Source organism: Vombatus ursinus, unplaced genomic scaffold, assembly GCF_900497805.2.
Source record: "Vombatus ursinus unplaced genomic scaffold, bare-nosed wombat genome assembly UNPS02014770.1, whole genome shotgun sequence".
Lineage (NCBI taxonomy): Eukaryota > Metazoa > Chordata > Mammalia > Diprotodontia > Vombatidae > Vombatus > Vombatus ursinus.
The window spans coordinates 39788879-39812885 of NW_020954548.1; the positions used below are offsets into that span (position 1 = coordinate 39788879).

Genomic DNA, 24007 nt, shown 5'->3' on the forward strand with positions numbered 1-24007 from the left:
ATCTATTTCTTCTCCAAATTCTGTCCAATCTCACTTCAGTAAGTATCTATGAGATTTCTTATATGAAGCGTGAAGAACTGTATTTTAGGGATAAGGAAATCTGTAATTTAGGAAATATCTAAAAGGCTCTTTTTGTGGAGAACATCTGGGAACCAGTGTACTAGATTATAATCATATTATAGTATCCAGTATACTAAAAAATGTCTACGTCAAGATTAACTCCAACAAATTCCGTAGAGATAAATAACCAAAATCAAGCATCTTTCATTTAAAATGCTCCTGATTATTATTGACCAAGTGAAACCAAAAACCAGCAGCTTGTTAAATGCCAAAATAGTTCTATAAAAATAATTTTTAAACCTCTTTTGTTGTCATCTTTAAGAAGCGGAAGGGTAGACATCATCTTTCAAGAAATTATCACGGAAAACTGCCCTGATATTTTAGAACCAGAGGGCAAAATAGAAATGGAAAGAATATACCAATCACCTCCTGAAAGAGATCCCCAAAGGAAAACTCCTAGGAATATTGTAGCCAAATTCCAGAGTCCCCAGGTCAGGGAGAAAATATTGCCAAAGAAACAATTCAAGTATTGTGGAAACACAATCAGGATAACACAAGATTTAGCAGCTCCTACATTAAAGGACCAGTGGGCATGGAATATAATATTTCAGAGGGCAAAGTAGATAGGATTACAACCAAGAATCACCTACCCAGCAAAACTGAGTATAATCCTTCAGGGGAAAAAATGGTCATTCAGTGAAATAGAGAACTTTCAAGCATTCTTGATGAAAAGACCAGAGCTGAATAGAAAATTTGACTTTCATATATAAGACTCAAGTGAAACATGAAGAGGTAAACAGGAAAGAGAAATCATAAGAGATATATTAAGGTTGGTTAAACTGTTTACATTCCTGCATGGAAAGATGATATTTGTAACTCATGAGACCTTTGTCAGTATTAGGGTAGTTGGAGGGAAAAAGTATGTAGGTAGATAGATAGACAGACAGACAGACAGACAGACAGACAGATAGATAGATAGATAGATAGATGGCTGGCACAGGGTGAGTTGAAGATGAAGGGGTGATATCTGGAGAATAAAATTAAGGGGTGAGAGAAGATTATACTGGAAGGAGAAAGGGAGAGGTAGGATGGAATAAATTATCTCACATAAAACAGACAAGAAAAGACTTTTCCAGTGGAGGGGAAATGGGGGAAAGTGAGAGAGAATGAGGGAATCTTATTCTCATGGGATTTGGCTTAAGGAGGGAATACCCACACTCAATTGGGTATGGAAATCTATCATACCCTACAGGAAAATGGCGGGGGGGGGGAGGAGACAAGAGAGCAGGGAGATGATAGAGGGAAAGGCAGATTGGGGGAGGGGGTAATCAGAAGCAAACACTTCTGAGGAGGGAAAGGGTCAAAAGAGAGAATAGAATAAATGGAGGGCGGGATAGGATAAAGGGAAATATACTTAGTTTTTCACAACATGACTATTATTGAAGTGTTTTGCATGACTACACATACATAACCTGTATGGAGTTGCTTGCCTTTTCAATGAGGGTGGGTGGGGAGGGAGGAAGGGAGGGAGGGAGAAAATTTGTAACCCAAAGTTTTAAAAATATATGTTAAGGGGGCAGCTAGGTGGCGCAGTGGATAGAGCACTGGCCCTGGATTCAGGAGGACCTGAGTTCAAATCTGGCCTCAGACACATAACGCTAGCTGTGTCACCCTGGGCAAGTCACTTAACCCCATTGCCTAACCAAAAAAAAAAAAAAAAGAAAAAAAGAACAATTAAAAAAAAAACGTGTTAAAAAAAATTGTTTCCACATGCAACTGGGAAATAAGAAACACAGGAAATGAGGTATAGAAATCTATCCTGCCCTACAGGAAAATAGAAGGGCAAGGGAATAAGAGAAGGGGGGGAGAGATAGAATGGAGGGAAGATTAGGGGAAGGAGTATTCAGAATGCATGCCATCTTGAGGTGGGGAGAGGGATGAGATGGGGAGAAAATTTGGAACTCAAAATCTTGTGGAAGTGAATGTTTAAAACTAAAAATAAATAAATTTTTTAAAAAAAGAAGTGGAAAGGTACCTAATTAAAGGTACCCAATTTGGCTTTAATAAATTACAAATTGTCTTGATATAATATAGGCTCTTTCCATCTAAATATCTGTTATTTAATTTAAAACACAAAAAGATATTAACTAAACTTGTATTTTAAAGCTTATATTTAAGCTTTCAAAGAGGAATTTCTCTATTTCTCAATAAATTGCTGTATAGTTTTCCCCTTAATTCTACTCCTCTGAAGATAGTTATAACTTTATAAAGACATTTCCCTAATTCTAATAAAATTTATTTTTAAATTTTTCACAGAACACAATTTATTTCCAAAAGTTTGAGAAAATCTTTTATGCATTCTTAAAACTTAGTCTTCATGAGCCCTTGCATAAAAATAAGCATTTTAGACCTATGTATAACCAGCAGAGGGAAGTGTTGCATTACAGTGTCTAACAGACTTACTACTACACTATTTATATAGTACACTATATATATATATATATATATACACATTTGTATAGTACACTATTACTTACTATTTAAAGAGTCTATATTGCCTAAGACAGCAAATTAGTTATAGACCAGAAGCCCAAAGAAAGCTCAAAAAAAACCTGGGGAAAGCTTAAAGGAAATCAGCAAAAATTTAAATAAATTAATAATATGAACTACAATGCTGGTATCACACTCTTCCAAAGCAATAAGGTTCCCTACAATCAGCCATACCATTACTTTGACATAGATAAGTAAAGGAAGAAAGTGGGCTTGTATTTTGAAAGTGCCTGTATTTTGTTAAGGCAATTTATAATTTATTCTAGAGAGAATGGATATTTTTGCTGTTCTTAAAAATGACCAACAAAGAAGGTTTAAATTATTTTTTAGAGAACTATTCTAAAGTTTAACAAACTATGGGGCTTTTGGTTTGACTTGGATCATAATATTCAGGAATGAATGAAAGGAATTAAATAGAAGATGGTTGATTTTGGTGATTGACTTCTGAGGAATTTTGCAGATGAATTACGAACAAACACATAACATAAAAAATATATTAAGAAGATACAAGCAAAGACTAGCAACCTAAGGAGGAAAAGGTTACTACTGATTTGATGAACTGAGACATAAAAAAAATCAAGGAAAACTTCTTTGTGAGAGTAGCATTTTAAGTGAGTTTTAAAGGATGAATAGAAATTACTTGCTGTCTGAGATACCATACTTTCCTGGTTCTCATCTCTCTCATCCCCTCATCCCTCTCTAACTGCTCTTCTCCTTCACTGACTCCTTATCCTCTTCTTAAAGCCTTAAGGGGAATATTACCAAATTTTCCTTCTTCAACTTCTCTCTCTCCATCTTGTCCCTTGGCAAGCTTATTCACTTAACATCTCTACACCAGGGATTATTATTATATATTATATGTATATATAATATATTAGCATAATAAATCTGAATCTCCATCTTTAAGCTCTAGGCTCACATTTTCAACTGCCTTTAGGATATGCCTCAGTGACAACTCAAATTCAGAAATACCTTTCCTCCAAAACCTGCCCCTGACTTCACTATTTCTGTAAGTAATGCCACTATTTATTTACCCAATTTCCCAGGCTCACAGCTCTAGTGTTACCATAATTTTTTCTTCTATCATCTCATATGCAGTAAGTTATCAGATTTTATTGATCCTACTATAAAACATCTATTCCATATATCTATTTCCACTGCTACCATCCTAGTAAGAGGCCCTCAGTACTATCCATCTGGATTATGCATATATATCTATATAGATATATATGTAAAGAGAGAGAGAGAGAGAGAGAAAGAGAGAGTCTTCCAACATACCTTCCCATCTCCCTTTTCTTTCCTTCAAGCCATTTTTTTTATATCAACTAGTAGACATCTTAGGTATAAATCTGGGTAATCACATTAACTTCTTGGTTCCCTCTATTGGTAATGATCATATACTACCCTGAATTTCATCTAGCGCTTCTTTCATTGATTTATACTTTATTTTATGCTATGTTTATTAAAATGCATGCCATATATTCCCACTATGTCATATTTTTAATGAGGACAGGTACTTTCTCTAAATAATACATCTCACTCATTACAGAACAGTGCTTTGTACACAGCAGTCATTTAGTAAATGTTTGTCAAACTGAAAAACAGACAGATTCTTTAGGACCTGCTAGTTATTATTTGTGTGACCTTAGGCAAACATAAACCCCCTAAACCTCATTTTGCTCCTCTAAGAAACATGACAGAACAGAAAGAATGCTGGTTGTGGAGTCAGGGGATCTGATTAAATCCTGACTCTGCTATTTTGTACCAGTATTACCTTGAGCAAGTCATTTAATCTCTTTGGACCTCAATTTCCTTATCTGTAAAAGTAAAGGGTTGAATTCAATAATCTTTAAGGTTCATTTCTAGCCTTAATTTCTTTACTCTTATATGTCCTAAATCTTTACTTCTATAACTAGTGACAGAACCACCACAATTATTATTTCTCCTAGCATCCAACACAATAAGTGAAATTAATTTTTTTAGTCCTATAAGTCAAATTAAATATAGTTACTCTTTCATCTATAATATCCAATGAAAAAGACACTACAACACAGGTTTTAAATATGAATGATCAAAAGGACGGTGAGAATGAGAACCTTTTTCATTTCTGTTGCCATCTATTTTAGAAATATATTTTGGCCTATTTTGACTGTAGCCTGAACATAAAAATTAATTTTTTCAAAGCAGCACAGATGCTGTATTGTTTTCAAGAGATTTGTTTTCTAAAAATCTTAATTTGTAAGGTTGTTAGGTTTTTGTGACAACAAAATCCACACAGAAACAGATATAAGGAAGAAATAATAAAATATCATAATTCCAACTCTCAAAATTAGGAGATCACCACTGTAGCTGTGTGCATTTTAGGCATCATTTAAGAAACATCTCAAAAGTCTAAATTAAATTTTTTAACAAAAAAAGTTAGCTACAATAGAGTTCTGAATGTTTACCCAGGTTCAAAATGAAGATGATTAGCTCCATTGAGAGAAAATTCTTTCTGCTATGTCTGGGGGGAATGGAATTACTTTAAATTGTTTTAAGTCTCTAAAATTTTATTTCAACTTCTTAAAAAAAAATAGAGAGGCAGATTTGGTGTGAGGAAAACATGAGATCAAGTTTTGCTGCTGATATATAATAATAGCTATATGACTATAGGAAAATCACTTAAGATTTTAAGTAGCAGGCAAGTTGTCAATCTCCATCAGTGGATAAGAGTTTTCACACAAGGAAGTCCTCACACTGATAAAACCAGAGGCCTACCTCCCCACCCCCCAAAAGAAAACTCATTCTCTCTTTTTTGTTTTAAGAACAGGACCTATCATATACGTAACTATTATATATGTGTATATATGTACATAAATAATTGATTGTATATACAATTTAGTTTTATATATACATAATTTTATTGATGAGATTTATAATACGCTCACTTGCCATTTCCTCACAATACATGACATACCATCTGCTGTGTCCATGTGCCACTGGGTCCCTTCTGTGAAACCCCAGCACCTTTCACCGCTGAGGTATCACCCCCTGCAAGAATCTCTTCCTGATTCCCCTAGGTTTTAGTACCCTGCCCTCCCAAATCACTTTGTATTGATTTTATATTGGTCATGTCTTTTCATGTGAACATGTTATATCCACTAAGTAGAATGTAAGTTGCTGAAGGGCAAAGACTGTTTCACTTTTCTATTTTATGCCCAGCATGTAGCACAGTGCCTATATGCTATAGGGATTTAATCAGTGCTTTCTGATCGCATGGCTATTGTAGGGTCCTTAAATATCCTCCCTTCTTCGGTGACAAAAGTCTATGCTTATTCTATGGAACCAGGAAAGTGTTCAACAAAAGAAGTATCTCCTGGGTCACTGCCCAGGTGTAGCAGTGTAGGAATTCTCTCTAAAGAAAGGGATTAGGGCAAGAAATTCAATTCACTATAACCTAGGGATGGCATGGGACTGATGAATCTAAATGCCGAGGATCATCATGAGCCTTTCCTGACTCTCTTTTCTTTCTAGTTTCCTTATGATAATTAGGATAAGAAAAACTGGTTTTTAAAAGCCCTTTCTCTGACTCCAGTAAGACCCCTTAGTAACTAACTGTATGTCCAAGTGATGTCACTTTCATTAGGGACAGGAAAACAGAGATATCTGAAATGTAACAGTAACATACATGAGGATGCTTCTCTATGTATTGAAGATATTGAGCAAATGACAGCAACAACAAGTAAAACATAATCAGGGAGCTGGAAGGGTCCTTGTGAGAGGCACTGTAGTGTGGCTGAAATAGTATTAGACTTGGAATTAGGAGAATCCCGCATTCAAATCTCACCAGTATACTAGCTGTGCCTAGCAGTGCCTAGCAAAGAGTAAGCACCTAATAAATACTTGATTGATTGGCCATGAACAAGTCACTTTATCTTTCCAAGCCCCAGTTTCCCTAGTCATAAACAGGAATAATCATTAATGAGATATAACCTCTATGAAGACTTCTCAGGGTGGTGATGAAAAGACTGTCTCAAAACTAGAGATAGGCTCAGAGAGAACCAACAGGCCATAAGTTTAAATTACCTAAACCTATAGGAATTCAGCCCTAAATCCCCTCCTGATTGCCACTGCCACATCAGCATTAGGTATACTAAATAAGGACATGTATGTTTGGATTGGCTATACCCTGTTTCCTTTTTCTTTGTCTTTGGGAATGGGAAAGATTTTCGCACCTAGAATGTAAGCTCGCCTCCCAGGAAATGGGAAGAAGGGACAGTGGTGGGTGGGAGTTTGTTTGCCTTAGGGTATATAACCTTGCTTTGTCCTCTGTGCCTCACCTCTCTCCTGCTGGTAGTGTACTTGCTGGTAGTGTACTGGAGGAGCAGATGCCCCTTCTCACAAGATTGTAACAATTGTAATAAAAAAGTAGCTTTTGCTTCCACCTTGAGAAGTCTCTGAATTTAATTGTGTTAGAGTCGCGGTACCACACAATCATACTTGTAGTAACTACTTTACAAAGATGATTACAGGATCAAATGAGATGATTTATGTAAAGCACTTTGTACATTAAGAGCAGTATTGGAATAGAGAGGTCTGCTCTGGTGATTTCAAACTCCCTCTATCAATTTCAGCCAGCCCCTTCACAGCAACTTTTGGTCTTGGCTCAGTGGTGTTGTTGAGGTTTAGGGATTTAGGGGTACTGGGACCCCAAAATCATAACACATAGGTCCTGCCTGAAAGAATTTGATCCAAGCCTTCTTTCAGCCAAAGACAAGGTTTATTAGAATATCTGTCATATTGGGCAGACTCTTAAGGAATCTGAGCAGTGGCTAGATTATAAAAATCAGAGCTTAATAGAGATAAGATGGACCTTATATACAGAAAGACTGTGGGAGTGACCTAGGAGTGGCCAAGTAGTTTGGGGTGACTGGAGGAGGAGTCTAAGGAGGATCTGGATGGCAGTGGCCAGTAAACTGGAGTGAACAGAACTCCTGGGACCTATACCACATGGCCAAGTGGGAATGGAGCCTAGCTAACATGAAGGGTAGGAAATGGCCGGGAGTAGGGAGGTAAGACAATGGAGGGCTAGGCTAGGTTAAGGCTAACAGAGAATTGGGAGATTGTGTGTAGTCACAATGAAAGGCCAATTGATGGGATTATTGCCTCAAGTGAACAAAGATTTGGCCACATGAGAAAGTCCAGGGTTTTTCCTTTCTGGGGTCCAGATCCCAACCCCATCAGTGAGAGGGTGAGTGACTTGGCCCAGGACCACACAGCTAGTGTGGGTCGGAGGTGGGACATGAACTAGGGTTTTCCTAACTCAAAGGCCAGCTCTCTTACACACACACACACACACACACACACACACACACACACCTGATCATAAAATCTTACATAAATTGTTATTGTGATGATGATGATGATGATGAAGATGATCTATCCTCTCATTTTACAAGAAGAAGAAATGGAAGCCCAATTAAGGTTAAGTAATTTACCCAGGTCACAAAGCCAGCAAATGGCAAACTCTGAACTAGGACTCAAGGCCAGACTCCAAATCCAATGCTTTTTCCACGTTAGAAGTTAACCTTTAAGATTTAAAGGATCTCCAAAATTCCTGAAGTACATTTTAAAACCTTTCTTAAAAACATTTAAAGACAGCCAGATAATAATTCTCCTTGTGTCTATTCTAATTCTATGGAACCAGGAAAGAGTTTGGTAAAAGGATAATTCTAACAACTTATCCCCAGTAACTGTGCCTTCAGGCTATAAAATTCAACACTAGTGGAAAACAAAAGGCCTACAATTACGGGTGACAAACAAGTCACTATAGCAATAGCACTGGTTACATTTGGAAGGAGGAAGAGAAGGCAAAGTTAAAAAGCATAGACTAGCCAGTCTTCCTAACATGGTTGAAATTTTTGTTTTAAAGGAAATTTTGATAAAATGAAAACTCACAGTCCTCTGAGCCACCCTTTTCTGGTAACCTAATAGAAAGGGGATTCTGCCATCACTGAATATCTGTAACACTGTGCTCTGTCCCTCTGTTTGACAACAGACTGCGAGAGATTAGTTTACACAGGGCACCTCAGTAACATCTCAGAGCATGGGTTTAGAAAAGCTAGCTCTTAGAGGTCCATCTTCAGCAATTCTGAACATTAAGCAGTTATAGGAGACCTTATCACATCTATTTTCAGAAGCGTCAGGTTTCAGTTAGACCTACAACCACAAAGTCAATCTGCTCTCATTTGATTATACAGCACTTTGTATTCCTCCTATGCAGTCAATTATAACCCTTTTTAATGATTACTGTGTCTAGTACTAACATCATCTCCCAATACCAATCTGTAATAAATGACTTTTATATAGTGCTTTACAATTTGTTATATATAAAGTATTTCATTTAACCCTCACCACAGCCTTTTCAGATATTATTATCCCCATTTTACAAATGGGGAAACTGAGGGTTAGTGAATGAAGTTAAATGGCTTGGTTGTTAAGTTATCAATGATTGCCAAATCTAATGGTCTTTTTCTCAGTCCTCATCTTACCTGATCTTTCTGCTACAATTTGACACTGTTGACTACCATGTCCTACTGGACACTTTCTCTTCTTTGACATTTATGACAGTATTCTGTCCTGGTTCTCCTCCTTCCTGTCTGACCACTCCTCAGCATCCTTTGCTGGCTCATTCTCCTTATATCACCACCTAAATGTGGGAGTTCCCAAAGTTCTATCTTGGGGTTGGTTAATCTACTCGTCTGGCTCTACGATTAATTGCCCATGTCCCCATACCTCCTGTCAAAAAGTAGAATTTGAATCTGAACTTCCTGATTCTAAGTCCAGCAATTCAGATACTAGACTACATTCCCTCCTTGTAAGATGAGATCTTTATGCCTCTCCAAGGACCTGCATAGGACCTTCCACATGGTAGGTACTTAATCAGTGTCTGATAAAACACAAAGAGTCACTTCTGGTGAACAGTCAAAAAACATTATGGCAACTTCAAAACATGTAACTATCACCCCAGTGATACAAAGTTTCCCTATACTGTGTACCAAAACAATTCACATTCAAATTCAAAATCAAACTCTTTTGTTAAGCCAAATTTAAAACAAACAAATAAGTTAAAATACTCTTCTTAGTCTGGTCTGTTTCATTCAAGGAATCATGGAATCCTTACTAAACACTGAACTAAATTCAACAACCACTTTTAAGTGCTTATTATGTGCCAGATACCAGACTGTATTAAATACGTCTCCCATAACAGGCCCCTGATTTTTTTATGATACTTGCCTCATAAGTAACAAAGTCATCAAACTCATCAGGACAGGCAGGGGAATCTTCTTGGACATATCCAATATCATACAGCTGGCTCTCAGGATCTATAGGAAAAAGAATATAGCTTTTAGTAGTTACAGTTAAGCATATGTCTTTTTGGTGTGACACTTGTATTTCCTACTCAAATATCTCATCAAAGCACAAAGATGATACCTGGGTGATTGAAGGCTTTATTAATAGAGCACAAACTTTGATATCAATTCAACAAATATGTATTAAGCACCTGCTATGTACAAGCCACTGTGATAAAAAATGAAGATACAAAGACAAGATCTAGCAAATTCCAATAAAATGGAAAGGCCTTGACTACATTATCAATAAAAACTGTTGTCTGGGGGACAGTCTCCCAGAGAGAGGCACATTACCAACATGTTGGCCACTAAGTTAGGAATTCTTTGGGCATGGCAACCATGAAATTGATAAAAATACAAAACAGCCTGGGGGCTTATATGGTCATCTTTTGCTTACACAGCAATCATTTGAAGTGTTAAGAAAAGAGGGAAGGGGCAGCTAGGTGGCGCAGTGGATAGAGCACCGGCCCTGAAGTCAGGAGGACCTGAATTCAAATTCGGTCTCAGACCAAACACTTGACACTTACTAGCTGTGTGACCCTGGGCAAGTCACTTAACCCCAATTGCCTAAAAAAAAAAGAATAAAAAAAAAAGAGGAAAGCACTAAAAAATAATAGTTTTTAGACTACCTATGAACATTTTACTGTTGGTGTTCTAAATGTGAAATCTTTGTCCAACAACTAACAAGTTGATATTTTACACGAAGAATTAAATCATAATTACATGGGCACTTTCACTATAAATGAAACCAGAAAAGCAGTTGTAGCTAAATGGAAGAATGACTCATAAGTGCTCCTTGGAAAGCAGAAAAATGGAATAGGCAGAATTGCTTCAGTATGGCCCTGAAGTTTGAGAAAAGAGGAACTTTTAACCAAGATGGATGCCTAACCAGGAGGCAGGCTGTGCAGCTCCCACATACTTACTCAAGAAAAAACTATGAAGTTCACAACAAAATCAAGTAATGGCCAATAAATCCAATGAGAAATAACAGTAAGTGAAGTCTTCTACCACAGAACTGCATAAAAAGTCACAAAGATGCCTTTAGACATCTTCAATAGGAAGGAGGGTTCCTCAAGCAACAGAAGACCCAATGAGGCCAGAAAAGGACATGGGTAGCAGGACAAGAGGGACCCCCTGAGAAAGCCCCAGGGTAGGGACCCTGAAAGCCCCAGAAAGCAATCAGCCCAGTATAGACTAATACTCAGACCCAGACAACCCAGCCCCAGGAGCTCAGAAATCCCTAACATTCTTTCATGAGACCCCTGAGAGGGCTCTAAAGATCCAGCAATCAGAAACTTAATGATCCAAGAGGGCCAAATTCCATGAGGTAGTGGTCAGTTCTGTTCTGAATGTGTGATGAGGGGAAAGAGAAGGGAGGATAAAAGGGAGAATACAGTAGTACAAAAAAGAGAAAGGGAGGGAAATTGCAATTCCTCATAAGTGAGTACATGAGAAGAATATATAAACATGAAGGAAAGAGATAGAGTGGATATTACATGAACTTAACTCTTACCTGAAATGGACAAAAGAGGGTTGAACCCACAAATCCATACACAAACATTCTGATGTAGAAATATGTCAATCTCAAAAGCGAACCAAGCTAGGAGGAAGGGTTTGAGGTAGTTAAAGAGGGAGTATATCACTGGGAAGGGCATGGGAGCAAGCAAAACAAACTGTCTGACCCTGAAAGGAGAATTAGGATGGCAGTTGAGACAGAAGAAAAGAAGTTAGAAAAAGCTAAGACAAGAACTAGAATCTATGTCAGTGCCTTGTATTGCTTCTTAGACAACTGCGGAATGACTATAATGAAATACTATTATATCTTAAGAAATGGTAAAAAGATAATTTCAGAGAATCTTGAGTAGTATGAACTGATGCACAGTGAAGTGAGCAGAACCAGAAGAACAATCTATACAAGCACAATAATACTGTAAAGAAAAACAACTTTAAACAACTGTATGTCAGCCCTTAGTATAGTGCCTAGCACATAGTAGGTATTTAATACATTATTATTGTCTGAACAACTAATTGAAAAAGACTTTAGAATTCTGAGTTAAGCAATAACCAAACCATATCTCCAGAGGACACATGATGAAGGATATTAGCTACCTCCTGACAGAGGTGATGGACACAAGGTGTTGAGACATACATTTTTATAATGGTCACTATGTGAATTCATTTTTCTTGACCATGATTATTTGTTTCGAGGGATTTTTTCTTTCTTTAGGTTAAGGGGTGGGAGAAAGATGGGATTAACAATAGTAATGTCTCACCCCCAAAAAGAGAGCAATTGTAACATTGTTAAGTGTATAGGACAGAGGGAAGTATAAATAAACAAGACAGTTTTGAAAATAAAATTGTGTGTGTGTGTGTGTGTATAAAACAAGCATATCAACTCTTTTCTATTCCTTTGTGTATGTGAAAATATTCCTTTTCTGGTATTTAAGTTCAGAATTTACAAAATAAATTTGAAAAAATAGTGGCAAGAAACATCATTTCATGGATACTTGGTAATCTCCTCTTACAGTGGTCATGGTAAGCATGGACAAGGGGACCATTAATGGAAAAAATGGTGCAGCTTATCAAACACCAAACATCTACTGCAGATATATAAGTAAAGAAATTGTATGAAAAGAATCCTGTAAAACAAGTTAGAATATACATTGATATTTGAGGACTTCAATGCAAAGATGGTCAGAGAGGAGGATGCAACTAAAAAGTTATAAAATATGGTTCAAGGGGGCAGCTAGGTGGTGCAGTGGATAGAGCTCTGGCCTTAGAGTCAGGAGTACCTGAGTTCAAATCCAGGCTCAGACACAAAACACTCACTAGCTGTGTGACCCTGGGCAAGTCACTTAACCCCACTGTCTCATTACAAAAGAAAAAGAAAATTAAATTAAAATTAAAAAAAAAAAAGAAAATATGGTTCAATATGCCCAAAGGGCTATACAATTGTGCATATCCTTTGACCAAGTAATACCACTACCAGGTCTGTATCCCAAAGAGATTTTTAAAAGGTTGGGGGGGGGGGGAAGAACCTATTTGTACAAAAATATTTATATCAGCTTTTTTTTTTTTGGTAGCAAAGAAATGGAAATTAAGGGGATATCTGTCAACTGAGGAATGGCTGAACAAGTTGTGTTATATTATTGTAATGGAATACTATTGTCCTATAAGAAATGACAAGCAGAGGAGGCGGAGCCAAGATAGTGGAATAAAAACAGGGACTCCCTTGAGCTCTCCCCCAAATCCCTCTAAATACCTGTAAAAATGACTCTAAACAAATTCTAGAGCAGCAGAACCCACAAAAAGATAGAGAGAAATGAATTTCCAGCCCAAGACAACCTGGAAGGTCAACAGGAAAGGTCTGTTACACCAGGCTGACAGAGGAGCTCAGCCCAGCACAAACTGCGCCAGCACAGACCAGGCCCCTGCAAAGGAGGAGCAGACCTCAAGGGAATGAATCGAAGCCGTGGTGATTTCCAGACTTCTCAACCCACAAATGCCAAAGACAACGTAAAAGGTCAGTAGAAAAGGTCTATTGGACCTGGGTGAAAGTGGAGCACAGTCCAGCTCTGGCCCCAGCACAGCCCTGGGGCGGCGGCCATGGCTGCTTACAGAGCTCTCAGCCACAGAAGGTAAAGGGATCAAACAACTGATTAGAAGGAGATTACAGGGGTCTCTTTGCTGGCACCGAGGCAGGATTCTGTAACTTTGCCCATACTTGGATCTGGGTGGCAGTTCTGGGGTAAGGAGGAGCACTAGCATAGCAAAGTTTGTGGCAACAATGGACAGGGAACTCTCCTCACAGTTTCAGGGCAGAAAAGAGTACTTGTGATCACTCACAGACCAGAGCACAGGTGAGCAGAGGAGTAAATACCTCTCCTTAGATCATACCATCTTGGAAGAACTGAAAACTTACAGCACCCTAGAGGTATCTCTGAAAACAGCTGCACAAAATCCCTGAAGTTTGGGACAGTACGCCCTCCACAGCAGAAGCAGAGACCTACCTTAACAAAGACCTACCTTAACAAAAAATGTCAAGTAATAGGCTGGGAAAATGAGCAAAGAGCAGAAAAAAACTTAGACTACAGTTTTGGTGACAAGAAAGATCAAAACATAGAACCAGAAGAAGACAACAAAGTCAAAGTTCCTACATCCAAAGCCTCCAAGAAAAACATGAATTGGTCTCAGGCCATGGAAGAGCTCAAAAAGGATTTTGAAAATCAAGTTAGAAAAGTAGAGGAAAAATTGGGAAGAGAAATGAGAGTGATGCCAGAAAATTATGAAAAATGAGTCAACAGCTTGCTAAAAGAGACCCAAATACCTTAAATAATAAATACCCAAATACCTTAAATAATACCTTAAAAAATAGACTAGACCAAATGACAAAAGAGGTCCAAAAAGCCAATTAGGAGAAGAATGCCTTAAAAAGCAGAATTGGCCAAATGGAAAAAGAAGTCCAAAAGCTCGCTGAAGAAAATAATTCCTTAAAATCAGAATGGAGCAAATGGAGGCTAATGATTCTATGAGAAATCAAGAAATCATGAAAGAAGACCAAAAGAATGAAAAAATAGAAGACAATGTGAAATATCTCATTGGAAAAACAACTGACCTGGAAAATAGATTCAGGAGAGATTGTTTAAAAATCATTGGACTACCTGAAAACCATGATCAAAAAAAGAGCCTAGACATCATCTTTCAAAAAATTACCAAGGAAAACTGCCCTGATATGCTAGAAGCAGAGGTAAAATAGAAATAGAAAGAATCCACCGATCACCTCCTGAAAGAGATCCCAGAAGGAAAACTCCCAGGAATATTATAGCCAAATTCCAGAGTTCCCAGGTCAAGGAGAAGATATTCCAAGTAGCCAGAAAGAAACAATTCAAGTATTGTGGAAACACAATCATGATAACATGAGATTTAGCAGCTTTTACATTAATGGACTGGAGGGCTTTGAATATGATATTCCAGAGGTCAAAGAAGCTTGGATCAAAACCAAGAATCACCTATCCAGCAAAACTGAGTGTAATCAATGAGGGGAGAAAATTGACATTCAATGATATAGAGAAATTTAATGCATTCTTGAGAAAAAACCAGAGTTAAATAGAAAAATTGACTTTTAAATACAAGACTCAAGGGAAGCATGAAAAGGTAAACAGGAAAGAGAAATCATAAGGGACTTATTGAAGTTGAACTGTTTACATTCCTACATGGAAAGATGATATCTGTAACTCATGAGACCTTTCTCATTATTAGGGTAGTTGGAGGGAATATATATAGACAGAGGGCACAGGGTGAGTTGAATACAAAGGGATGATGTCTAAAATATAAAATTAAGGAGTGAAAGAGAAACTGGAAGGAGAAAGGGAAAGACAGAATGGGGTAAATTATCTCACATAAAAGAGGCAAGAAAAAGCTTTGATGGTGGAGGGGAAGAGGGGGGAGGTGAAAGGGAATGAGTGAGCCTTACTCTCATTGGATTTGGCTTAAGAAGAGAATAACATACACACTCAATTGGGTATGGAAATCTATCTTACCTTATAGGAAAGTAGGGGGTAAGGGAATAAGAGAGGGGGAGAGGTGATAGAAGGAAGGGCAGATTGGGGGAGGGGTCAATCAGCAAGCACTTTTGAGGAGGGACAGGGTCAAAAGAGAGAACAGAATAAACGGGGGGCGGGATAGGATGAAAAGAAATGAAAGGAAAAGTCTTTCACAACATGACTATTACGGTAGTGTTTTGCACGACTACACATGTATAACCTATATTGAATTGCTTGCCTTCTCAATGAGTGGAGTAAGGAGGGAGGAAAGGAGAGAATTTATAACTCAAAGTTTCAAAAACAAATGTTAAAAATGGTTTTTACATGTAACTGGGGGGGAGCAGCTAAGTGGCGCAGTGGATAGAACACCAGCCCTGAAGTCATGAGGACCTGAGTTCAAATACAGCCGCAGACCAAACACTTGATACTAACTAGCTGTGTGACTCTGGGCAAGTCACTTAACCCCAATTGCCTAAAAAACAAAGCAAAACAAAACATGTAACTGGGAAATAAGATACACAGGCAATGGGGTATAGAAATCTATCTTACCCTACAGGAAAATAGAAGGGGATAAGAGTAGGGGGGGGGTGATAGAAGGGAGGGCAGATTGGGGGAAGGGGTAATCAGAATGCAGGACATCTTGGAGTGGGGAGAGAGGAGAGAAGGGGAGAAAATTTGGAACTCAAAATCTTGTGGAAGTGAATGTTGAAAACTAAAAATAAATAAATAAATTTTTTGAAATTAAAAAAAAAAAAAGAAATGACAAGCAGGATGGTTTCAAAAGCCTGGAAGGATTTATACAAACTGATGCAAAGTTAAGTGAGCAGAATCAGGTGAATACTGTACACAATAACAGCAATATTGTATGATGAGTAATTGTGAATGACTTACATATTCCTAGCAATACAATGATCCAAGACAATCCAAAAGGATTCATGATGAAAAATGCTATCCGCCTCCAGAGAAAGAACTGATGGAGTCTGAATGCAGACCAAAGCATGCATGCATACTTGCTTGCCTCCTGCCTTTATGTTTTCTTCCACAAAATGACTAATATGGAATTGTTTTACATGATTGCACATATATAACTTATATCAAATTGTTTACCATCTCAGGGAGAGGGGAAGGGAGAGAGGGAGAGAATTTGAAACTCAAAAATTTTTTTAAAAATTTTTAAACACATGTTAAAAATTGTTTTTATATGTAATTAGTGAAAAAACAAAATACTATTTTAAAAAAATGATTCAAGATTAAGAAATCAAAGAGCCAGAGGCTAGTAAATTATTCAGAAGCCTCATATCTACATGTTATGAATATTTTCTTCAAGAAGTAAGTTAATAAATATCAGTCATAGCAAATATTAAATAAAGTCATAAATATGAGAGTGATTTTCTTTAAAAGAAAATGCTTAATTGATGCTTTTGGTTTTCATATTATTGTTACTTCCTAATAATCAACTTTCCATTGAAATCTCGTAAGAAAAACAGCTACATGAAACAAAACATCACAGCAAATGCCTCTGACATCCATAATTCACCAACTTTTTGCTGAGAGGAGAGAAGCGTATTTCATTATTAGTCCTTCGGAACCAATATTTAATCTGAATTCTGACATCTTGTAGCACTGTTTTTATCTACCTTATGTATCTTATTATGTAAAGTGTTCTCTTAGTTTTACTATCTCCATTCTGCATAGGTTCATACAAATCTCATATTTCTCTGAATTCATCAGTAATTTATATGTTACAATAATATTCTACTTCATTCATATGCCACAGTTCATTTAGCCATTCACCAATCAATAGAAACACACTTTTATCCATTTTTTATTGTTGCCACAAACTGCTATTATGAATATTTTCATATATATTGACCTTTTTTTGTCTCTGACCTCCTTAGGGTACATATCAAGTAGTGGGATCACCAGGTCAAAGGGTATAAACAGTTTAGTAACTTTTCTCAAATAATACTAATTTTTCCCCCAAAATAGTTAGACCAACTAATTCATAGCTCTACAATGCCCAACTTTCCACAACTCTACCAACAGATTATTTCCTTCTTTCAATATTAAATGTGAATGAGGTAAAACCTAAAGTTGTTTTAATTTGCATTTCTCTTAGTCTTTGTTATTTGGAAATTTGTTTCATAAGTTTGTTGACAGTTTGTATTTTTCTTTTAAAAACTGCTTGTTCATAAAAATTGATTATATCTTAGCCAAAAGAAAATGCCTGTTTTTTTGACATGAGAATAGTTTCTGAAATAGTCATCTTTGTGCAATCAGATCATTAATTTGTTAAGCAAGAATAAAAATTAACATCAATTTAGAAGAAATGCAGATAAAAAAACCCTGTGTGCTTCTTTTTCAGATCAATCACAAATATTTATTAAATGCTTACTATGTACATAGAAACGGAGTGGAAAGCTCACTGACTTTTTTTTTTAGATTTCTAATATAAATTTTTAAGTTCCAAATTCTTGTGTGCTTTAGCTGAAATTTTATTTATTTAAAATAAACTAGTAATCCTGAAAAATGGGAAATGGATAATTCAATTCAATAAACATATATTAAGTGCCTACTATGTGCCAGGCACTGTACTAAGCACTAAGGATACAAAAAAAGGCAAAAGACAGTTCCTACCTTCAAGGAGTTTAAAATTTAATGAGGGAGACAATATGCAAATATAAACAAAGCAAGCTATATACAGGATAAACAGGAAATAATTAACAGAGAGAAAGCACTGGAATTAGAGGGGTTGGTCAAGGCTTCCTGTAGGAGGTAGAATTTTAGTTGGGACCTGAATAAAGTCAATGAGGTCAGGAGTTGGGGTGGAGAAGGGAGAGCATTCCAGGCATGGGGAATAGCCAGAGAATGCCTGCAGCTGAGAGATAAAGTGTCTTGGTCCAGGAACAGCAAGGAGGCCAGTATCTCTGGATCAAAGACTACATGTTGCATTGTAAGATGTAAGAAGACTGGAAAGTAAGAGAGGACCAGATTATGAAGGGCTTTGAATGTCATACACAGCATTTTGTATTTGCTCCTGGAGGCAACAGGAATCTACTGGAGTTTACTGAGGAGGGGGGAGGGGGTGACATGATCAAACTTGCATTTTAGGAAAATCACTTTAGTTGCTGAATGAAGAATGGATTATAATGGGGAGGAACTTGAGGCAGGCAGACCCACCAGCAGGCTACTGAAATAGTATAGGCATGAGATGATGAGGGCCTGCACCAGAGTGGTGATAGTGTCAGAGAGAAGAGGCCTCATTTGAGAGTTGTTACAAAAATGAAATCGACAGGCCTTGGCAAATGCTTGGATGTGGAGGGGGTGAGAGATGGTGAGCAATCTAAGGTGACTCCTAAGTTGCAAACCTGAGGGAAAGGGAGGAGGCTGTTGTCCTTTGTAGTAATAGGGAAGGTCGGAGCGGGCAGAGACAGCTAGGTGGCATAGACAGAATGCTAAAGGACAGCTAGGTGGTGCAGGAGATAGATCACTGGCCTTGAAGGCGGTTCAAATCTGGCCTCAGACACCTGATACTTACTAGCTATGTGACCCCAGCTGGGCAATGTCATTTAACCCTGTTTGCCTCAGTTACTCATCTATAAAATGAGCTGGAGAAGGAAATGCCTAACAACTCTAGTATCTTTGCCAAGAAAATCACAAATAGGATCACAAATAGTTGGACACGACCGACAACAACAAGAGGGAGTGAGGATTTAGAAGGAAAGATAGTGAGTTGTGTTTTGGGCATAAAGAGTTTAAGATGTCTACAAGACAACCACTTCAAGATGTCTGAAAGGCAGTTGGAAATGCAAGATTGGAGGTCAGCGGAGACACTGGGGTAGGAAAGGTAGATTTCAGAGTCCTTAACATAAAGATGGTAATTAAATTCATGGGCGCTGCTGAGATCACTAATTGTAGTAGTATAGAGGGAGAAAAGAAGACGATCCAGAACAGAATCTTAAGGGACCCCTATGGTTAGAGAATGTTATTTGGAAGAAGATCTAGCAAAGGAAAGGAGTGGTCATATAGGCAGCAAGAAAATCAGGAGAGAATTGTGTCCCAAAAACCTAGAGAAAAGAGAATATCAAGGAGGAAAGAGAGATCAACAGTGTCAAAGGCTGCAGAGAAATCAAGAAGACTGAGGATTTCCTTCAGAAATTTAATTTATCTTAAATAACCACCGAAGTAAGAGGCCAAAAGAACTTAAAAACCATATCAGCAAAAAACAAACAAACAAACAAAAAACAATTTGTTATCCTTGCCAAGCAGTGGAACAGAGCAACGGAAAGCTAGCTGCCCTACCTTACCCATTTAGAGTATAATCTTGTCTGCAAAACATTATGAAGGTGGATGAATGAATGAAAAAGCATTTATGAAGTATATACTATGTGCCAGGCACTGTGCTAAGTATTAGGGATACTAATACAAGTAAACAAAGTCCCTGCCCTCAAGGAGTTTACAAGGGGGAAGGCCTAACCTCCACAGAGTAGCCCAGGAAGGAAGGAAGGAATGTTTTGGTAATTTTGATTTCATTATTGTTTTTAAGGCTCAAATTGGAAACTGGGTATGGGAAGTCAGGAAAAGTAGACAAGATAAGATTATGCACAGGAGCAGCATCCCATGAAAATGGCTGGGGAGTAGTGTGGTAGGTATGAATCCATGCTAGATGTGATGAAAGCCTGTGGTCCTAGGGCAGGAAAGAACCGGGAGTGCCAGGCTGGAGGTACAAGCTGGAGTACAGGCACCTGATAGGTCTGAATCTGGGCTAAATCTATCGTAGACCAGAAATTTTAAGTAATACCATCTCATAAAACAGTGAAAACAAGTAGAAGGGAAAATAAGCCTGGAGAAAGCTTATCCTAAGAGCCAAATACATCATATAATCCCAAGATCATTTATACACAAAGCTATCAATCAAACAAGAAGTAGGGTGGTTGTAGCAGAAAGAGGATTGACTCTGGAGTTAGAGAACCTGGTGCTTGAGTGACCTTGGGCAAGTCACTTGGCTTTGTCTGGCTTCTTTGTTTCCTCACCTGTAAAGTGAAGGAATTAGGCTAAGTGGATTCTGAGGTCTCATGCACCTCTAAATCTATGATCCTGGACAAAGGTCAGCAAGTGTTTCTGCAAGTGATCTAATCTCATCATCTATAAGCAGAACCATGTCTTTCCCACATCAACTACAGAGATTTTTACTTCTCTTCTTTATCTAAACTCTCTCTTATGACCTTATCAGCTCCAATGGGTTTAATGATCATGTATATGCAAATGACTCAGAGATGTATATATTAAGTCCTAGTCTCTCCAGAACTCCAGTTAGACTGGAGATACCTCAAATTCCAAGTGTCAAAAGTAGAACTGATCTTTCCTTCCAAACCCTGTCCCCACTTAAACTTTCCTATTTCTGTCAAGTGTATTAACATTCTTTCAGTCTCCTAGATTCACAGCCTTGGCATTATGCTTAACTCCTTCCTCTCCCTCTTTCCACACATCCAATCCTCGGACAAATATTGCCATTTCTACCTCCACACTTCTCACTGTCCAGAAACTTCTCTCAATTCACACAGCCACTGTCTGAAGTTCAGGCCCTCCTCACCTCTCACCTGGAATATTGTAATGGCCACCTAAGAAGTCTCTCTCTTTCATGGCTCTCCCCACTCCAATCCGTCCTTTTACGCAGTTACGGTCAGATCTGACAATAATCCTTCTTATTCAGTCAACTGCGATGCTTCCCCTATTTCCTCTAGGATAAAATATCAATTTCTCTGTTTTGTTTTTAAAGCCCTGCACAGTTTAGACCCAATGATCCATCCAGCCTTATTATATGCTACTCCCCTTTTCAAAATTCACATGGCTCTCCATCTCCTGTCTCTGTGACTTTGTATGACTCCTGTCTCTCCTTCAAATCTACCTCCTTTTCACCTCTGCCTCAGAATTCCTCACCTCCTTCAATATGTGCCTTAAGTACCAGCATATACACGAAGCCCTTCCTGATCTACTCATCTGCTGGTGGCCTCCCTCCCTAATTATCCCAAATTTATTTCATATTTATTCTGTGTATACTTATCTATGTACGTATTATCTCTCCCCAATAGAACATAAGCTCTTTGGAAGCAGACATTGTTTCACTTTTTGTCTTTGTATCCCCAAGGTCTATCTAATACAGCTCTCAAAACACAGTAGTTCCTTAATAAATGCTTGTTGATTGATTAAAAAGGAAATGACACTAAAGAAAATAAAGGAAAATTTCCTGAACCCAATCAAATACAAAGGAAATCCATTATAGAAGAAACAAAATTTTAAAAGCATGCAAGCATTTCATTTTCAATTTAATTTGAAATGGGAAAATACTAAAAGAATAGGGGGAATCATGGTTAATTAACCTGTATTTTTTAACAGTGACAGAAAAGACACCAATAACTACAGTGATTACTGACCTACATGCCTACTTCCTAATTCCTATAAAATCTTTATAAGAATGAGTTATGTACCTATTAAAGTATCCTTGATGAAAATATGAGAAAAGAGGAAGCAGACTTTCACAGGGGATTACTTCTCCACAGCAGCTTACATATTCACAGTCAAAAACAATGCACATAGATTATAAAAACTCGCTGCTTATTATTTACTACAAAAAACTTATTTGGTTCTGTAAAACAAAATGAAGGTTCTCTCCTACCAAAGTTTGCCCTTGCATGTTAAGATCACACAAGGTTCATTAATAGGTGAAACACAGAGATAACTTTGTTTTACAATTCTCAGTGAACACTGAGGCATAAAATAGGGAAACATGCATCACCAAAGGTGTTTACTATTGTCATGGAATATGCCTTGTACAAAGTACGATTGCAAAAAGGATTCCCTATAGATATTATGATTCTCCAGATGTTTGTGTTAGTTCATGATGTGCTGATTTCCCTTTCCCTTCATCTCTGCCCCCATTCTTGAATGTTCCCATATATGTAATCTTCTATGCCTAGAACTTCCAGATCATAAACCTCCAGCTTCCCAGATGAGTGAGCGCCTCCTGTCTATAAGGCCAGAAACAGGGAAGCCACTCAGACCCTCCTGAGCCCTCCTTCTCCAGAGTCCCTGTGTTGCCTTGATCTCAGAGCTGCCCTGGTACACAGAGTGATGGAAATATCCTATTCATCACACTGAGGAGAGCTCGGTGTCCAGTAAAGATGTGCAAAGTCCTAGAAGAAGCCTCTCCCAGAACCACTCTGGACTCCCTCCTTCTCCCATGAGCTGTAGAACATCACACCCAAGGCTTTCCAGTGACAGCTGCAGTTGTATCCCTTCTCTCCCACGCCATATTTTAGAGGTACTGGTCCTAGCCTCAGTGCAGCATTAGCATGCTATTTCCCTTTGGGAGGGGTCAGTCTTGACCCCCGTGTGTATGTGTCTCATTTGTGTGTGGGGTGCTGGGGTGCTGGCCAGCTACTGTTCTTCCGTAGGAGATAATTATACAGTCTTAGTGCCCTTTCTCTGTTTATTTTCCCCTTCCCCTGCATGTTCCCTTGGGTGACTTCAGTTAAGTCATGTAGCTTAAAAGTGCCAAATAAAAGGTCTTACTACCTTCACCATTGACTGGCTCATCTGGTTCTTTTGTGAAACCCATCTAAGTCTCAGCAGTGGATTCCAATCTATGAGTCATGAGAACCTGTCAAACGTCCTGCTGAAATTTCCTATGTCTATGGAATTTCCTTGTTCTATCTATCCAGTAACCCTGGCAAGAAAAAAGGAAATGAGGTTAGTCTGGCAAGACTTGTTCTTAATAAACTTGTCCAAGGTCACAGTGCTCAATATAACTACTCAGAAGCCAGCCCTTTAATAATTTGTTCTAGCAAATGGAATGAGTTCACTGGCCTAAATTCTGAAGGCTCAACCTTCTTTCCTTTTCCGAAAATCAGAATGTTTACTCATTTCATCTTATAACATCACTTATTCTCCATGATTTTTCAAAAATCACTGATAATAGCTCAGTAATCATGTCCATAAGTTCTTTCAGAATTCTGGTTCTGTTACTATCTGTATGACCTTGGGGAAAATAGTATCTCCCTGGTTCTTGGATTATTCATCTGATAAGAGGGAGGATGGAAGAATGAACTAAATTACCTTAAAGGTCTCTTCTAACTCTAAAGTCTATGCTCAGTGGAAAGAAGACTGGATTTGGAGCTAAAGGATCTGGGTTCAAATTCTGAACCTGTTATTTCTTACTTGTTTGACCTTGGAGAAGTTAAACCTCTCTTGGGTTTCACTTTTTTCATGTATAAAATGAAATGATTAAATCGCATGACCTCTAAGGTCCCTTCTAGCTCTAAATTTATGAGACCTTTTGAGCTTTAGTTAGTTCACTTTCAGTTTTTGTATATGTCCTTTTAAAGACTAAGCTCAATGAGTTCCTCTGGTAATCATGGTTATCTCTTTAGATGTCACTTGCCCCCTTTTTCCCATCCCTCAATG

The 24007-nt window shown here is 37.9% G+C and overlaps 1 protein-coding gene across 1 annotated transcript in view; it reads right to left on the reverse strand.

Annotated features, from left to right (window-relative positions):
- The window catches only part of RAB11FIP3 (RAB11 family interacting protein 3), a 169890-nt gene that overhangs the window by 79999 nt on the left and 65884 nt on the right, over positions 1–24007 (reverse strand). Inside the window, exon 3 of the mRNA XM_027863011.1 lies at positions 9886–9974. Coding sequence (XP_027718812.1) covers positions 9886–9974 — 89 coding nt within the window. The remainder of the gene's footprint in view (positions 1–9885; positions 9975–24007) is intronic.